The sequence below is a fragment of the Heloderma suspectum genome, chromosome 1, assembly GCF_057233095.1.
Source record: "Heloderma suspectum isolate Gila_16-S chromosome 1, 16-S_ref, whole genome shotgun sequence".
NCBI classification, from domain to species: domain Eukaryota; kingdom Metazoa; phylum Chordata; class Lepidosauria; order Squamata; family Helodermatidae; genus Heloderma; species Heloderma suspectum.
In genome coordinates this window covers 9,670,392-9,688,127 of record NC_139458.1, presented here as the reverse complement: position 1 = coordinate 9,688,127, position 17,736 = coordinate 9,670,392, and the positions used below count along the sequence as shown (strand labels likewise).

General features: G+C 50.9%; 1 protein-coding gene across 5 annotated transcripts in view; it reads right to left on the bottom strand.

Moving 5' to 3' along the window:
- SLC35F4 (solute carrier family 35 member F4) overlaps positions 1 to 15,955 on the bottom strand; it is a 166,602-nt gene extending 150,647 nt beyond the window's left edge. The window contains exon 1 of one of the 5 annotated variants that reach the window (XM_084835453.1): positions 15,657 to 15,955. In XM_084835453.1, the coding sequence (XP_084691579.1) occupies positions 15,657 to 15,759 (103 nt within the window). In that variant the 5' untranslated portion in view covers positions 15,760 to 15,955. The remainder of the gene's footprint in view (positions 1 to 15,656) is intronic. The other 4 variants (XM_084835462.1, XM_084835491.1, XM_084835443.1 and 1 more) reach the window with 4 other exon arrangements.
- Positions 15,956 to 17,736: the final 1,781 nt, after the last annotated feature.

The following is a 17,736-nucleotide window of genomic DNA, read 5'->3' as shown; positions in this document are numbered from 1 at the left end:
GCAGGCTTTGTCTAGCATTCATACTGCATGATGCAGAAGAAAAAAAGCAAAAGCAGATGATCGGAAGGAGTGCGTGTTAATAGGCTTTTCTCAAAGCAATAAGGGCAGCTTACCAAACCTGAGCAATTCATACATATTTAAGAGCAAATAAAACATTGGTATAAATAAAAGATTCTGTCCATTTGCACCTGCAGCATCTGCTAACACTTAAAGAGAAGCAAGTTAGGCTAAATGATGGCAAATGCTTAACAGCTTGCAAATATTTCATTTAAAACTAAACTACCTGGTGCTAAAAATCATAATCGTTATCTTTGGCAACTACTACTGAAACTCGGGGCAGGGGGGACGTGTTAGCATCAGAGCTCACCTCTAACACAGAAGAGGCCGGGTTGATTGCATTGAAATTTTACAAGAAGGGAAACTTTATGCCTGAGTCAGCAATGGCAGAGGGGGAGTGAGAGAGGGAGCCCAGCCAAACGATATGCTTCACAGATGCTCGTTCATCACTTGCTGGGTGACTTGCATCAAGTGGTCACTTGCATGTGTTGAGTAGCATACAACGATGTCAGACCCAGCACTTTGCAATGCAGTCAGCTGACACATTCCGCTGTAACATAATAATGTATGGGGAAAATGATGTACTGACATGTTTGACCCAGTCCTAAGGTCACACACAAATATGCCTCCTCAGGGCAAGTGCATCTGAAGGGTGTGTGACTTTGATGATTTCCGTCAACAGCACATCTTAATCCATAACGCTTGAATGCATCTGCAGCTGACTCAAGAAAGTCTGCAAGACGACTGATCAAAGCATGCATAAGAAATTGGGGGAAATCACAGACCATTGGAAACTTAACCCCCCTTATGCAGGGATAGGATGAACAAACTCACATACGACGTGGTGGAGCATGTTCATCGCCTGATGCCTACAACATCACGTGACAACTTGCATGTGTGAACAGAAAATCACAGATGTAACAGCTTTCCTGGCACTGCAACCTCTGGTGCTTTTCAAGGGAGTCCACTCAAGCATTCCTTCACTGCCGGTTATCAAGTGTGCAATAATCAACAGTGTCAATGGAGCGGTGAATCCACTCTGGGTTTCAGTCAGAGCCAGTCAGAACACTAACACAGCTATCCAAGGTGCAAGGCTTGGGTAGCAGAATCTGACTGGTTCTGACTGAAACCCAGATCAGATTCACCGCTCCAGTGACATTGGAGCCACCAGCCTCCACTGCCAGGCACCATTTAAATTACCCACAAAGCCCTGGAATGATGCTGCACTGTGGGTAATGAACATAGTGGGCGGCTTGCCTGGCACTTTGAAAGACAGCACGTTTCTGCCGCTCTGCGCTGCCGGCAGTTTTAATCGAAACGTCTTACTCCCGTGGTGAAGAATATTGAAGGCTTTCCCTACTGATCGCCAGAATTAAAGTTCCAGGTGCCACACTGGCTACATGGCAACCATCCTCATGGAGTGCCACATGACTCAGCCCCAAGGTGCCAGCGAAACAGCAGGCCGGGCCCAAAGGAGAAACAACCAGAGATCGATGCAGGGTCATGTGCATCTGACGATTCCCTTTTTTGCCACTGCACCACCAATTTTCAGAGGCAAACCAGGATTTTTTTTTCTTTAAATCAAGGAAAAATCAGCTGCTTTTGGCTGCCTTGCCACCATATTTTCATGGCAAATGCTACAGCAGTGGGGGGGGGGGGTGCAAAAAAAAAAAAACCCAGATGGGCCACATCCAGTTCATGTGTTGCCCATCCTTGATCTATTAGCATGATATAGACCGCGTTCGGATGTCACTGTGAGTAGGTTATAAGCCACTGTGCCCATCACACAATTGGGCAAATAAAGTACTGTGTGTAGTTTAGTTTTTCCCCCTTGCCCCTCCCTGCCTCAGTCCTCCAGCCTGCATCCCAGGGTGCCTTGCAGCTGACCCAACTTGTCTGCCACCAAGACCCCCTTCCCAGCTCCAATTGCAATGCCTATCAGGCTGTGTCCCCTTTTTTATGTTTCCCCAAATGAGGATTGGGTAAAGAAAGAAACAGAAATCGGGGGGGCAGCCCCCCACACCAAGAACTGTGAGGACAATACAGTCCTCAGCAGGGGTTGGATTTTACCCCCACCCCAATTTCCTGATTTTTCTTTATGTCCTGTGCAAAACGGGACTGGGGAAATTTTTAAAAAATCGGACACGACCCCAATCGCAACCATGGCGGGAAGGAGACGTGGGCAACGGCTTGGGCGTGATCACGAATGGCGATCATGGCCCTGCTGGGCAAGAGCAACAGGGGTTTCCGCCACTCTTGTCAAGCAGCCTGCTGGCCAATGCCCTTTAACTACAGTGACATGCCAGATGACACGATAAGCCACGGTGGTTTAATCAAAGCTTACTGCAGACCGTGGCTTATCAGAGTGGCTTTAGCCAAAATAAGCCACTCTGGTAGGGGGAAACTGCTGTCAGATGACACAATAAGCCACGGCAGTTTATCAGCTCCTGTGAGTGGCTTAGAAACTACTATGGCTTATTGTGACATGCGAACCCAGTCACTGTCTGCTCTAATTGGCAATAGCTCTTGAGGGGTCTTTCTTATCTCTGCTGCCCCAAATCCTTTCTGGGCCAGGGGTGGCTCCAATGCCAGGGGAGCGGTGAATCCACTCCGGGTTTCAATCAGGACTCTAAAGGAACTCTCCAAGGTGCTCCTTTAGAGTTCTGACTGGTTCTGACTGAAACCCGAAGCGGATTCACCGCCCCCCTGACTCGGAGCCACCCGCCTCCACTGGCTGAACTTGAGACCTTTTCCATGCAAAGCAGGCCAGAGCGTGTTCCGCACCGTCCTCTAGCCTTGCACAGATGAGCTGCCTTCAACAGGCAAAGTCCCACTCCCCTCTTATCACAACCCATTCAGAACAGGCCCCAAGGCCAAGGTGTGACTCACACTAAGCCTGCTGGGGAGCGGTTTCCAAAGATGAACACCAGCAAATGCAAAGACACGCACTTTGAGTTCCATGTCTTGTACACAGAAGCCTGACTAAAGAAAGCTCCCCAAACAATAGCAGCGGTCTGTCTCTCAGAAAAAAGGAAAGGCAGGAAGAATCAGCAAGGGTGTCACTAAGAGAACCAGAAGCCTGTACTTTATAGAAGATTAAGTGTAACATTTTCCAAATTACTCAAATGACTTTAAAAGCCTACATACCTTTTTTTACATTATTTCTCTCTGTGTGTGCGTTGGAAGTGTAATTTTATAAATGCAGACCTCTTCATACGGGAGAACCAGATTTACAAATTAAGAAATATTGGGGGGCTGCATTGACTATTTATTTAAAGACTGCTACCCCACCTTTTGACCAAAGAATGCTACCCAAGGGGCTCACAGTACCATTAAAAGCAAGGGTTCACAATACTGGGCTGGCTTTGGTAGCCAACCAAAATTTGTGCTTGCCACAACCTACCCCCCCACCTCCACCCAGATGAACGTTTAACGTCATGGACCAAGGCTCCGAACCGGGAAACAGTAGGGCAGGAAAGGGCTTATCTTTCTTGTGCTGAGTCTCAGAAACACCCAGAATGCAACATGGAAGTCTTGCTGCCTTTCAAGTGTCCCCAAGGCTCAGCACTCCGTCAGGAAGAGTCCCTGCTCTTCTTCAGGCTCAGAAGACGTCGGGCCATTTCCCCTGACCCTGCACTCGCCAGGTCCAAAGATGTGCTCGCCAACGGTGAGCTGGCGAGTGTATTTGTGCAACACAGAGTGAAATGGTCATATCATAAAACAACTGAAGCCCTTAAGACAACATAACCGGCAGCACAAAGCAACAGGATACCACCAAATTAAAATGCCGTCAAAAGCCTGAATGATATTCCCAGGCAAATGTACACTGGGGAGAATGTTCCACAACTTGGATGCCACCACTGAGAAAGTCTCGTCCCTAGATGCCACCCATCTCATCACAGAAGGTGGAGGCAGCACGAGCAGGGCAGCCACTGAAGAACTTAGGGGGCAATCCTATGCATGTCTGAACAGAAAAAAGTCCTACAACGCATTTACTCAGAAGTAAGTCCAACTGCATATGGTCGGGCTTACTCCTTAATAAATGTGTTTAGAACTGCAGTCTGAATCAGGTTAAGCTAGTTTGCATAATTGGTACTTTAAGGTGCAATCCTATGCATGTTTAGACAGAAAACAGTCCTACAACTACCTGCATTCCCCAGCCAGCATTGCTGGCTGGGGAATGCAGGTAGTTGTAGGACTTTTTTCTGTCTAAACATGCATAGGATTGTGCCCCAAATCATCCAACAGGACAGGGAATAAGGGGCTCAAGTTACAGGAAGCCAGATTCCGGCTGAACATCAGGACAAATTTCCTGACTGTCAGAGCAATACAACAATGGAGCCAATGACCTGGGGAGGGGGTGGGCTCTCCCACCCTGGAGGCATTCAAGAGGGGGCTGGACAGCCATCTGTCGGGGATGCTCTGACTTGGATTCCTGCACTGAGCAGGGGGTTGGACTCGATGGTCTTGTAGGCCCCTTCCAACCCTACTATTCTATGATTCTAAGCGTGAAAGGATATCGAACATAGGCAACCCCAGTGGCAGTTCGATGGAGATTTTTTTCAGACTTTCACCCAATCCAAGAATTTTTAGCTGATGCATGACATTAACCCATAAAACTAAGTCTGCATAAGCCTGCATATGAGAAAAGTAGTCATTCTAGAGAAAAAGGCAAATTTTCTTCATTTTTTAGATACAGCACACAACTTTTCTTACACAGGACAGATGATGGCGTTTACCACCTGCAGTTTGTGTATGTACTTATTTTTAAAACCCTTAAACCATTTTAAACAGCTGATAACTGAAATGGGGGGGGGGTTTGAGTAGATCAAAAGTGATTAACTAATTAGGCAACCAAACTTTGCCACCCAAGCTTTTTAAAAGACAATCTGAGTTCTCACAGAACGATCATCCATGGTGTATGTCAGCCTTCTCCAACCTGGTGAGATGCGTTGGACTACAACTCCCAGCATCCCCCAGGGCTTGTTGTTTTAGTCATGAATGGTCTTGCAGATGAGCAAACAAACCATGGCTTGTTTTCCCTGTTTCTGGTTTGTTTCTCTCCCACCCATTTTGCCAGCCTTCATTTTCAGGCTGCTGTTGCCAGGCACCGGTATTTCAGGGCAGACAGCAGCACCAACAAGCCAGGGATAAGCCGCAATTCTGGGTTTAGGCACGGTTTAAACAAGCCATGGTTTAAACAAGCCAGACTCTGTCAGCCAACCACAAACCATGGTTTCTGTTTCCGGTTTATAGCTAGTTAACAAACCATGGTTGGTTTGTGGGGATGCATTCAGACACAACAACAAGCCAGATTTCAACAAATCCCACCATGGCTTAGCAAGTGCAAACCAGGCCCACATGAGAACAAAAGGAAGAGAAGTTGTTATGAATCTGCCAAGTGACTTAGCTGGTGGAAAGATCGGCATGTCATGGAAAAGAAGAAATCAACATTATTAATGAATGCAGACTGGAATGTAGATCGCCAGAGTCTTCTGGCTCAAAGTCTATGCTTCTTCTTTGTATTTGTTCTCAGAGATGATTGTTTGTTCCTTGTGAGCCCATGCTTGTAATTTCAATATGTAACCTGAAATCTGACATGCAGTCTCTAAAAACAATATGCAGGCTAGTGGAAATAAATTCAAGAGTTTTCATTGGTTATTCCTCAAACATGATGAGCTTATCACTTTGAATAAAGCTCAGCAAATTTTATCTGAACTATCTGAAGTCTCTGCCAAACCCCCATTCCTGTTCTTCAGAGATGGTCCCTGACATTCTGGTGAATGGAACAGAAAACTCAAATTCCCCCACCCCCAATTCCAGGCTGACAGAACTAAAAAAAAAACACCTTACAGTTTGCTCCCCTTGCATGATGCTTCAAAATCTACCACCTGAAACTATGGCTTCCCTGTCTAGTGGAAAGACAGGCCCTGCTTGTCTCTCTTTCTATGGAGCTTTGAAGTTCTTTTAACATCACCCACATGTTTTCAAGCTTACTTCCATAGGGCTAAAAGCTTCCATAGGGCTTTGGACGTGAAAATTACACTTGTCTTATAGCTGGAGTAGAGGGAAGGGCCTGCTCTGATTATCATAATGCATGGGCAGGTGGACACTGGAGAAGGCACCCTTCAGATGTTAACATGCAACACACAGTCCATGGGACACAGGTGGCCCCCAGGGGGAGTTTTGCAACCCCCACTGTGCCCCCCCACTGGCACATCACCAGGTTCCCTGTAATTCCCTGCGCGCACACCCTGTGCATGCTGTTTCCCAGCAGAAATGGCGGATTGTGCACCCAGTTTCTCTGCAGAATTTATTTTATTTATTTATTACATTTCTACCCCCCAATAGCCAAAGCTCGCTGGGCGGTCTACAAAGATTATAACATTTAAAAATACAAAATACAGATTTTAAAAGCCAATTCCATTAAAAAAAAAAAAAGCATGAACAGACAATATACACAAGAGAACATATATCTAAAACAACGTCAACCAGCAATCTCAAAGCAGACAACCATAACCATACGCCATTCCAGGATCAATTAAAACTTATCATATGCTGCCAAATGCCTGGGAGAAAAGAAAGGTCTTAACCTGGCGCCAAAAAGATAACAATGTTGGCGCCAGGCGGGCCTCATCTAGGAGATCATTCCATAATTTGGGGGCCATCACCAAGAAGGCCTTCACCCTTGTTGCTGTCTTCCGAGCTTCCCTCCGAGTAGGCAGCAAGAGGAGGGCCTTAGATGTTGAGCGTAGTGTACGGGTAGGTTTGTGCTGGGAGAGGCGCTCCGTCAGGTATTGTGGTCCCAAGCTGTGTAAGGCTTTATAGGTTAAAATCAGCACCTTGAATCCGGCTTGGAAACATACAGACAGCCAGTGTGGGTGGATCAGAATCAGCCTTATATGTTCGGACCTTCTGGTCTCCGTTATCAATCTGGCTGCCGCATTTTGCATGAGCTGCAGCTTCTGAACCGTCTTCAAAGGCAGCCTCATGTAGAGTGCATGGCAGTAATCTAACTTGGAGGTTACCAGAGCACAGACAACTGAAGCCAGGTTATCCCTGTCCAGATAGGGGCATAGCTGGGCCACCAGCCGAAGTTGGTAGAAGGCACTCCGTGCCACTGAGGCCACCTGAGCCTCAAGTGACAAACATGGTTCCAGGAGGACCCCCAAGCTACGGACCTGCTCTTTCAGGGGGAGTGCAGCCCCATCCAGAACAGGTTGACCACCCTCCATCCTGTCAGCAGAACCACCCACCAACAGCATCACAGTCTTGTCTGGAGTGAGCTTCAGTTTATTAGCCCTCATCCAGTCCATCGTCACAGACAGGCACTGATTCAGCACATCCACAGCCTCACCTGAAGAAGATGAAAAGGAGAAATAGAGCTGCGTGTCATCAGCATACTGATGACAACGCGCCCCAAAGCTCTGGATGCCCGCACTCAATGGTTTCACGTAGATGTCAAACAGCATGGGGGACAAAACCAACCCCTGTGGAACCCCATATTGGAGAATCCACGGGGCCAAGCAGTGTTCCCCAAGCACCACCTTCTGGAGCCGACCCTCCAAGTAAGAGCGAAACCACTGCAATGCAGTGCCTCCCACTCCCAGCTCAGACAATTGTTCCAGGTGGATACCATGGTCAATGGTATCGAAAGCCGCCAAGAGGTCAAGGAGAATCAACAAGGTCACACTCCCCTGTCTCTCTCCTGAGATAGGTCATCATACAGGGCAACCAAGGCTGTTTCCGTGCCAAAACGTGGCCTGAACCCAGACTGAAATGGGTCTAGATAATCGGTCTCATCCAAGAGTGTCTGGAGCTGGTTGGCAACCACCTGCTCAAGAACCTTGCCCAGGAAAGGAACATTTGCCACTGGCCTAAAATTACTAAGATTTTCTGGGTCCAGGGAGCTTTTTTCCAGGAGTGGTCTCACTACTGCCTCTTTGAGGCGGCCCAGGACCACCCCCTCTCGCAAGGAGGCATTAATCATCTCCCTGGCCCAGCCAGCTGTTCCTTCCGTGCCAGATTTTATAAGCCAAGAGGGGCAAGGATCCAGTATGGAAGTGGTTGCACGAACCTGTCCAAGCACCTTGTCAACATCCTCGAGCTGCACCAACTGAAACTCTGCCGCCCCGTGTCAGAGCTGGCCTGATAAGAGTGTTCCAAGGGAACTCAGGCTCAGCCGGCTCGAATCAGCAGTAATTAGCCCGGTGAAGGTTTTTCTTTCCCTCTTCAGCTCCAGCCGGGGGGGGGGGGGGGTGACGGCTTCTCCTCTCCGGCAGCAAACACAGTCCCAGGCAGGGCCAATAAGATGGCAAGTTGCCCCACCTGTTCAATATCCCGGCTGCCCTGGGTCCAGGCATGATTCTGCTGGGGATGCAGCTGCATGGCTGCTTCTGTTTGCAGTGTGGCCAATGACAGAGGGTTCTGGGAGGCCCAACCCTCCACAGTTGCCCACCCCTGCTTGAAAGGTAAGCAGCAACAGCCTGGATTGGGCTCAGTAGCCAATAGACAGCCAACACAGGTCCTTCAGAATAGATGTAAACTATGGCTACACCTTTGCAAACCAGCCAGAATCAAAGCGGCCAAATTCTGCACTAGCCGGGGCTTCTGAACTGTTTTCAAGGGCAGCCCCATGTATAATGCACTCCAGGAATCCAGCCTGGCTTGATGCGCTCTACCCTGACTGCTGGTGGCTGTCTGAGATCTCAAGCAGAGCACTGTCCCAGCCTTCTAGCTTATATCTTTTGAGGTGGGGAATGGCGGGGCTTGAAACTAAAACCTTCGTCACCAGTAGAGGATGGTGGCTCCGATGTCAGAGGGGCTTCAGGTTTCAGTCAGAACCAGTCAGAGCTCTAAAGGAGCTCTCCAAGGTGCTGGAATAGCTCCTTTAGACCCGACGTGGATTCACCACCCCACTAACATCAGAGCCACCAGCCTCTACTACTCTGTGTCCAAACCACATGCTTGGCCACAGAGCTAGAGGCCTTCCCATCAGAAGCAGCCTGAGCCCACAGGTCCAAAATAAGGAGAAGGGCTGCCAGATGCTTCCTAGGGACCAGGAGACCTGAGCCTCAGCACCTCTTCCTCTTTTAATTGCTCCTCAGCAGCCTTTCGGCCCCTCCCCTCTCAAACACTGCTGGAGCCTGAGGAGAAGCAGGTTCCCTGCTCAGCTGAAACATCTGTAAGGATTCGGAAGGAAGCGTCAAAGAAGTTTACAAAACGCGCGGGGGGGGGGGTTCGGCACACATCCAGACACCGCTGCTCAGCTAAACCGTCATGCGACGGCTTTCCTGCCCATTCATTCTTCGAAATTACATCCTCTTTGCCTCAAGTATCCCCTTCAAAAGCCCGCAGCTGGCAGGAGACAAATGGGAAAAGGCCCATAAGAGGCACATCCTACAGATGATCATCTTACATAATCGTCTCTCCCAAATTGTTGCCAGTTTGCTGCATTAAGAGGGTGGCTCTTTGATAGCAGCTTCTCTTTACTTTCCCCACCAGCCAAAGGGCTGAGGAGCGAGTATCTTGGCTCTAATTCACTGCTGATTAACTGCATTGCTCCTTTGGGAAGTGTGTTTTTTTTCCCTGTCCCTCTGTCTGTCTGTCTTTCCCTCCCTTGCTTTTTCTGCTGAGAGATACCCATTTAAAGAAGAAAAGAAAACCAGCACAGGCCTTACACTGTTACCTGGTTCCCACCCCACAATTTTCTTTTGCATTCCTGAGTGGCACTCCGACTGCTTTTGCCCTGGACTTTCCTTAAATCGCCGGCATTTCAAAGTGTCTCATCCACAACCATCTCCAGGTTGCGCCAAACAGAGAATCATGCTGAAACACTAAAAACCGCAATGGGTCATTTCCTGGCTGTGTACAAAAATGAATCACTTCTCATTAGATGCACATCGACTGCAGCTTAAAGAAACAAACAGTGCCAGGTCATTTCCACTCGCACAGAAATCTAATGCGCTGCCCACACACATGTGCGTGCGCGCGCGCACGCCCCTGCCCGCTCCAGCTGCTACTGATCCCCCGCTGTTCCTAATTGAAAACTTCCAATGCAGAAATGTTTCTGTCTCAACCAGGGTCGCTTCCTTGCATCCCGTTTCTCAAAAGTAAAATTCTTCCACCAGAGATGTTCTCTATTTAGGTGGCACGAAGAAAAGCATTCATTCAGTCGTTTGTTGCTGGAGAACCATTTGACTCTAGATCATTAAAACTTCCGGTGGAAAATAAATAATACCAGCCCTGTATTAGAGAATGATGAGAAACAGATTCTTTTCATCAGGGGTGTTAACCTCCTCCAGCCCAAGGGGCGGTTCTCGGGGGCCGCATTCCAGTGGTGGGTGGTGCCAAAGGCAAAAGGGCAAAGCCAAAATAGTTATACCAGCATGTTTTAATTTAAAGCTGTTACTGCCAGCTAGCTACGCCTTTGGAGAGGCATTTCAACCCTTTAGAGGGGGGGGCGGGTCTGCACAGAAGCAGGAAACCATCAAACAGATGGTTAAAGGGGTGGAGCCTAGGGAAGGCAGCATGGTCATCTGGGGAACCTCAAAAGGCTAGACTGAAACCCCAAGCAGGCCACATCTGGCCCACGGGCCTGTCATTCCACACATTTGTTCTACATGAAACCTCAGTGGAATGTAGGAAACTGCCTTCTGCTGAGTCAGCACTGCTCCAGATCACTACTGTCTACACCACAGGTGGGCAACTTGTGGCCCTCCAGACGTTTTGGCCTGCAGCTCCCATCAGCCTTAGCCAGCATAGCCAATGGTGAGGGATGATGGAGATCTGGAAGGCCTGAAGTTGCCCACTCCGTGCTACACTCGGGGCTACTCCGGATGAGGGAGAGGGCCTTCTCTGTGGTGGCCCCCACTCTGTGGAACTCCCTCCCTAGGGAACTCCGCCATGCCCCCTCTTTAATGAGCTTAAAAATGTGGTTGTTCAGGCAGGCATTTGGGATGGGTTAGGGTTTTTTTTTAGAAATATGATGTTTCTAATGTAGAATTTTATTGTTTTAAACTGCTTCTATTATTGTACGTCGCCCAGAGTGGCTGGGTGACCAGCCAGATGGGCAATTAATAAATTTAATACATACATACATACATACATACATACACTGACTGGTAGCAGCTCTCCAGCATCTCAGATATGGGAGTTTTTTCTAGCCATGGGAACATCAGAAGTGGCCTTAGACTGAGCCAGACCCCTGGTCCATCTAGCCCAGTACTGTCAACACTGACTGGCAGCAGCGGCTGCCCAGGGTTTCAGGCAGGACTTTTTCCAGCCCCACCTGGAGATGCTGGGGATCGAACCTGGGGCCTCCTGCATGCAAAACAGATGCTTCACTACTGAGCTACAACCCTTCTCCAACCTCTCCATCTGCCTTCCCCCAACTTGGTGCCTGCCAGATATTTTGGACTACAACTGCCAGCAGCCCTAGCCAGCATGCCCAATGGTCAGGAATGCTGGGAGCTGTCATCTAAAACATCTGGAGGGCACCAGGCCTGGGAAGTCTGCTCTATACAATGTGCAAGAACCCTGATTTTGACCACATAGAGCTGTCTTCCCTAACCCAGTGCCCTCCAGATGTGTTGGACTAGAACTCCCATCACCAAACCCAGTCATGCACTGGGTTGGAGAGGACTGGCCTAGACACAACAAGCTGGCTGTTGTCACCATCCCAAACCAAATGAACTTTTGGTCTGACCCTGTAAGGACATTCTAGCCTTTGAGCATGTACAGAGTGCCCTTCTCTCACCACTGAGCCATTGCTTTGTCACAGCACGAAACAGGGGTGATCAACTGGCAATCCCTGAGCTGCATCCACTGCCACCCCCTCACATAATGTGCAACCCCCACCCTCTATCCTCATCTGTCCATAAACTGGGAAGGTGTCAGTTCACAAGAGCTCTCACTGGTACCCACAAAATGTTATAGACTACAATTCTCAGAATTCCCGACCATTCGCCATGCTGGATGCGGCTGAAGAGAGGTGAAGTCCAAAACATCTGGAGGGCACCAGGTTGGGGAGGCTAGTCTGAGCACATCTGGGGAGCACCAGGAGGGCACATCTGGGGCACCAGGTTGGAGGGTGGAGCTGAGCACATCTGGAGGACACCAGGTTGGTGGAGGCACATTTGGGGCACCAGGTTGGGGAGGTCACAACTAGGGCACCAGGTTGGGGGCACATCTGGGGGTCACCCAGCGGGGCACATCTGGAGGGGCCCAGGTAGGGAAGGCTGAACTGAACACATCTGGAGGGCACCAGGTTGGGGCACATCTGGGGGTACCAGGTTGGGGGCTGAACTGAGCACATCTGGAGGGTGCCAGGTTGCGGGAGGAGGCACGTCTGGGGTGCCAGGTTGGGGGGCACATCTGGGGCACGAGGTTGGGGGAAGAGGGGCATATCTGGAGGTCACCAGGTTGGGGACACATCTGGGGGCCGGGTTGGGGGGCTGAACTGGGCACATCCAGGGGCACCTGGTTGGGGGGACACATCTGGGGCACCATGTTGGGGGAGGGCACATCTGGAAGTCACTGGCTTGGGGCACATCTGGAGGGGACCAGGTTGGGGAAGGCTTAACTGAGTGCTGCCCTGCAACTGCTTGCATCCATTTTTTTGAATGCTGAAACATCTGGAGGGCACCAGGTTGGGGAAGGCTGAACTCAGCGCTGCCCTGCATCCACTTTGTCAGCATTTGGAGAACACCACCCAAATATCTGTGAAACCCTTTCGCTCATGGCAGCGTTGCAGAACCTCTGGCCCGGGGGCCGAATCTGACCCCCCGAGATTCCCCAGAAGGACACGCTCCTTCCCTTAATCACTGACTGTTTGATGGTCTCCTGGCATTTGCGCTATTTCTTCCCCGTTCTAAAAAGCTGGAATGCCTCCCCTAAGGCTCAGCTACTGGCAGGAAGAGCCTTAAGCGAAAACATGCTGGTATTTCGATCCCACCCCTTTTGCCTTTGGCTCCACCCCTTTTGCCTTTGGCCCCTCCCACCAGCAGACCGCAGCCCCAGAATGCTTCTCTGAAATGGAATTTGGCCCTCGGGCTGAAAGAGATCCAACGCTCCCGCATTGCGATGACCCTACCTGCACCTCCATCGCTGCTGTCTGTGTGTGTGTATCCGCGTGTGTTGCGATCCAAGAAATTCAGGATGCCCAGCCAAAGTTAAAATGCCTCGTCACACTCTTGGCAAGCTATTTCATGCTTGCAGTCAGAATTACAGGGGGAAAAACCCAAAACACACATATCTGAGTTCCATACAGTGAATTAACACAGGGAAGCCAAAACTTGTCTATTAGGAAGATGAAGAATAGTCTTATCGTGGCAATGACAAAACACTTCTTTTTTTCTTGCAAAGACAAAATTCTTCCCCTGCTACAAGCAGCCACTCTCCTGTAGCATCCTGATGAAATAGATTAGTTGTCCATGCAAAAATTGGATACTACTCTCCAGATCATATTGGCCTGCAATACACACAAGCGATCTCTGCAAATCAAAGCCATAGCAAACCCCCCATGCCTTCAGAAAAAGGATCGCCAGATCCTGCGTCTTTAACAATGCTACCAGTGCGGAAGAAAAGTGAATTCCACAGGGAAAGTTGTTCTTGGCGTGAAGATCAAGATAGCAGGAAAAGGTTCACCTACTCAAATTCTGCTTCTCCTGAAACTGTTAAAAGCACAACAGCACTGCCCAGAAAAAAAGTTGGCCCCACTAGTCAAAAGCAAGCCTTCCAATCTACAGTCAGTGGTGAAGGGGCAGACGGCATGCAAGCCTCATGCCAGGATGGCTGTACTGGCTTAAATGATAATACTGCTTGAGTTTATTAGGCAGTTATATAGTGTTGGTGCCTTATTATCATTATGAAGAAGATCTCTGTTATTTTTACATTTGGTTTACAATTGTTCTCCCCTTTGAGCTTTCCACAAAAGTGGTGTATAAATGCTGAAAATAAATACATCCTGAAACTCTACCAAGAAGGTTGAATCAGAAGGGGGGGGGTCAGTTTCAAATACCCTGGCCACAATCCAAGCTTAAGCAGGCTTAGGGTGCAATGCTGTGTGTGTCTCGACAGAAAAACGTCCTCCATCTCCCAGCATGGGCGGCCGGGGAATGCTGGGAGTCGAAGGCCTCTTTTCTGTCTAAACATGCCTAGGATTGTGCCCTGAAAGAAAAGGGCTTCAGTGCACATAACGCCTTGGCCTGGAGGGTCCACTCGACCGCCACGGCTCATGGCCCACCGACAGGCCGTTCTCTGCCACCATTGATTCGTCCAACCCCCTTTTAAGGCCACCCAAGTTGGCAGCCATTGCCACATAGCGTCACAGAGAATTCCCTACCTCATTCATGCCCATTCATGTGCATCGTGGTGAGGAACTCCTTTTGTCAGCCTTCCCCAGCCTGGTCCCTTCCCCTAGATGTGTTGGACTACAATCCCCATCAGCCCCAGCCACCCATGATGGGGGTTGTCGTCTAAGGCATCGGGGGGGCGGTTGGGAACCACTCCTTTTGTCTGTCCTGAATCAACCACCAAATCCAGTTCACGACGAGTGCGATCCCATAAGAGGGAGCGAGAGAGGGAGACTTTTTTTTCTCCCTCTCGGCTTTCTCCACCTCGTGCATCATATTATAAACCGCTCTCGTGTCCCCCGCTTCACACATGCACGAACCTCGTGGGATCTCCCGCCCTGCATCCTGCGCTGCGGCGAGTCTGTGGCGGCCTGTTCACACGCACACGCCGGCCAACACTTGATGCGGCAGCCATCAAGAGCGCGTGAGTCCCGGCCGTGCGAACCCGCCCGCTCTTGTACACGTGCGCGCGCACACGCACACACACGCACTGCAGTCCGCCCGTTGCTCTTTTTTGAAAAAGAGCTAACTCCAGATACAACCACCTTTCTCGCACGGGGGCCGGGGGGGGGGGATAACCGCAAATCACGAAGCAGTTGCATGCAGACGTGGTCTAGTTGGCCCCCTCAGCCAAAAAGACGCAGACGGGAAGCCGGGCGGAGGGGGGGGCCCCACACCTCTTCCAGTGGAGGCTGGTGGCTCCGACTACGGTGGGGCTGAGCATCCATTCTGGGTTTCAGTCCGAAGCAGCCAGAACTCTAACGGAGCTCTCCAAGGTGCGGAACAGGGGTGATGGGATGCGAAGCACCGTGGAGAGCTCCTTCGGAGTTCCGGCTGCTTCGGACGGAAACCCAGAACGGACTCACAGCTCCGCCGAAATCGGAGCCACCCGCCTCCGCTGCCCTCTTCCTCTCCAGCGCCCCCTTGCCCGCAGGATCCGGCGCGCCTTCTCCAGCCCCCCTTCTCTTTCTGCCCCCCTTTCGCAGCTGCTTGCACAAAATCGGGGGGGGGCTGGGGAAGAAGCGTGCGGGGAGGGGAGGGGAGGGGAGGGGAGAGCGGGAAGAACCGGGCGCCCGCCCCAAAGGCGCGCCCCGCTCACTTGGGCGCAGTTTTCTCTCCCTCGGCAGCCCCAGATCAAAATGCCCCCCCCCCCCGGATACAAGAAGGCGAGCGACGCGCTCCATTCGGAAGCCCGCTCGCCCCCCCCCCCCGCGGGTGCCCGGCGCCTGCGGAGCCCCGTCTTACTTCTCTGGCCGGCGTAGCCCGGGTAGTAGCCGTAGTAGCCGGTGATGCGCAGGATCCGGTCCTCGATGGTGGCCACCCCGTTGGGCGCCGCCGTGCCCTCCATGGCGGGCCGGGCGGCGGCGGGGGGCGGCGGGCTGCTGCGGCTGCGGCTGCGGCGGGAGCCGGAGGGCGGCGGCGCGGCTCCTCCGCGGCGGGTCCGAAGCGCGCTCCCCGCAGCACCGCAGAGGCCGCCGCCGCCGCTCCTCCCGCGGAGCCGCCGCCGCCCCCCGGCCGAGTGTGCGGGCCGCTCCCGCGCGGATCGGGGCGCCCCGGGGGCGGGGAGGCCGGGCCGGGCCGGGCCGGGCCGCCAGCCAGGGGGCGAAGTCGGTGGGACGCCCGACGCCGGCGAAAGCGCCGCCGCCGCCCAGCCCGCCCCGGCGAGCCGGCGCCGCCGCCTCCGAGTGCCTCCAGGAGCGAGGAAAGGGAGCTCCCCGACGGGCGAAGGGTGCCGGGGCGCCCGATCCCAGCCGCCTGTCCCTGGGACTCGGTGGGGCTTACTTCTGGGTAGACACGTGTTGTAGTGCGCTGGAAAGTGGCTCGGGGCGTTTTAGTTGGAGAAAAGGAAGAAGAGGAGGGGGGAGAAAAAAGAAAGGGAGGGAGGGAGGAAAGATAGGAAGGAAAGAGAGAGAGAGGGAGGAAAGAGAGGGAGGGAGGGACAGAAAAGAGAGAGAGGGAGGAAAGAAAAAAAAAGAAAAGCGAGAGGGGGAGGAAAGAAAGAAAAGAGAGGGAGGAAGGAAGGAAGGAAAGAAAGAAAGAAAGAAGTGAGAGGGGGGAGGAGGGAGGAAAGAAAGAAGAGAGAGGGGAGGAAAGAAAGAAAGAAAAGAGAGGGGGAAGAAAGAAAGAAAGAAAGAAAGAAAGAAAAGAGAGAGGGGGAGGAAAGAAAGGGGAGAGGAAAGAAAGAAAGAAAGAAAGAGGGAGGAAAGAAAGAAAGAACGAAAGAAAGAGACATTACTATTCCCATTGTCTGATGCTGTTGTTTCATTTTGCATTTCTGTCCCCCTCCGCATAGCCAAAGCTGTCTGGGCAGTTCATTAATATTAAAACCCTGAGATATGCCATGATGAGACATAATAGATACAACCTTTATCATACAAAAATTTAAAACGATTTAAAATGGCCCCAAACAATTTACAATAAACACCAGGACCAGATATAACAACTGACTTAGGGCACAATCCTATGTATGTTTAGTCAGAAAAAAGTCCTACGACTCCCAGCATGGCTAGCCAGGGAATGCTGAGAGTTGTGGGACTTTTCTTCTGTCTAAGCAGCCATAGGATTGCACTCTTCAAGTTTAAAAAGCCCCATCATATGTCACCAAATGCCTGGGAGTAGAGGACAGTCTTAACCTGGCGTTGGAAATATCCCCCTCCCCCCATATCACAGCTTGGCCCATTCAGGGGGGTCCCATCCCCTTTTATCTTCACAACAACCCAGTGAGGTAGGGTAGGCTGAGGGAAATAACAGCTGGTCTAAAGTCAGCTAGACAGCTTTCCAAAATCCAAATTAGTGCAATAACTTCATTAGGTCAACTCGAAGATCGCAAACAATGTGCAAGCTCTCAAGAACTGCAGGTCTCTTCATCAGGCAAGATGTTACAAAAACCTGCTTTTTGCACCATCTTTCCTGATGAAGAGTTCTGGAGATCTCGAAATCTTGCCCATTTTTTGGTGATCTTTTGATTGGCCATATAAAGGTATTACACTAATATGGATTTTGGCATTTTTTCTTATGGTCAATACGGCTGCCATGTGTATGTGACTAGTATGCTTTGTTGCTCAGCATGGATTTGAACCTCAGTCAGGGCCTCCACCTTCTTCAGTCCAGCACGCTAGCCGCTGCACCACACTGCCTCTCTTCTTCCATAGCAGCACAGAAGGTGGCATACACACGGCTTTCCAGATAGTCTCCCCCATGATAAGGACCCTGGGTCTCCCTCAGACCAAATCTCAGAGAGGAAGTGGTTAGAGAGAGTTTTTCCCTCCTGGGTCCCTTGAGATGCTTGAACTCTGGATCACCCAGTGCACTTGATAGGCAGGAG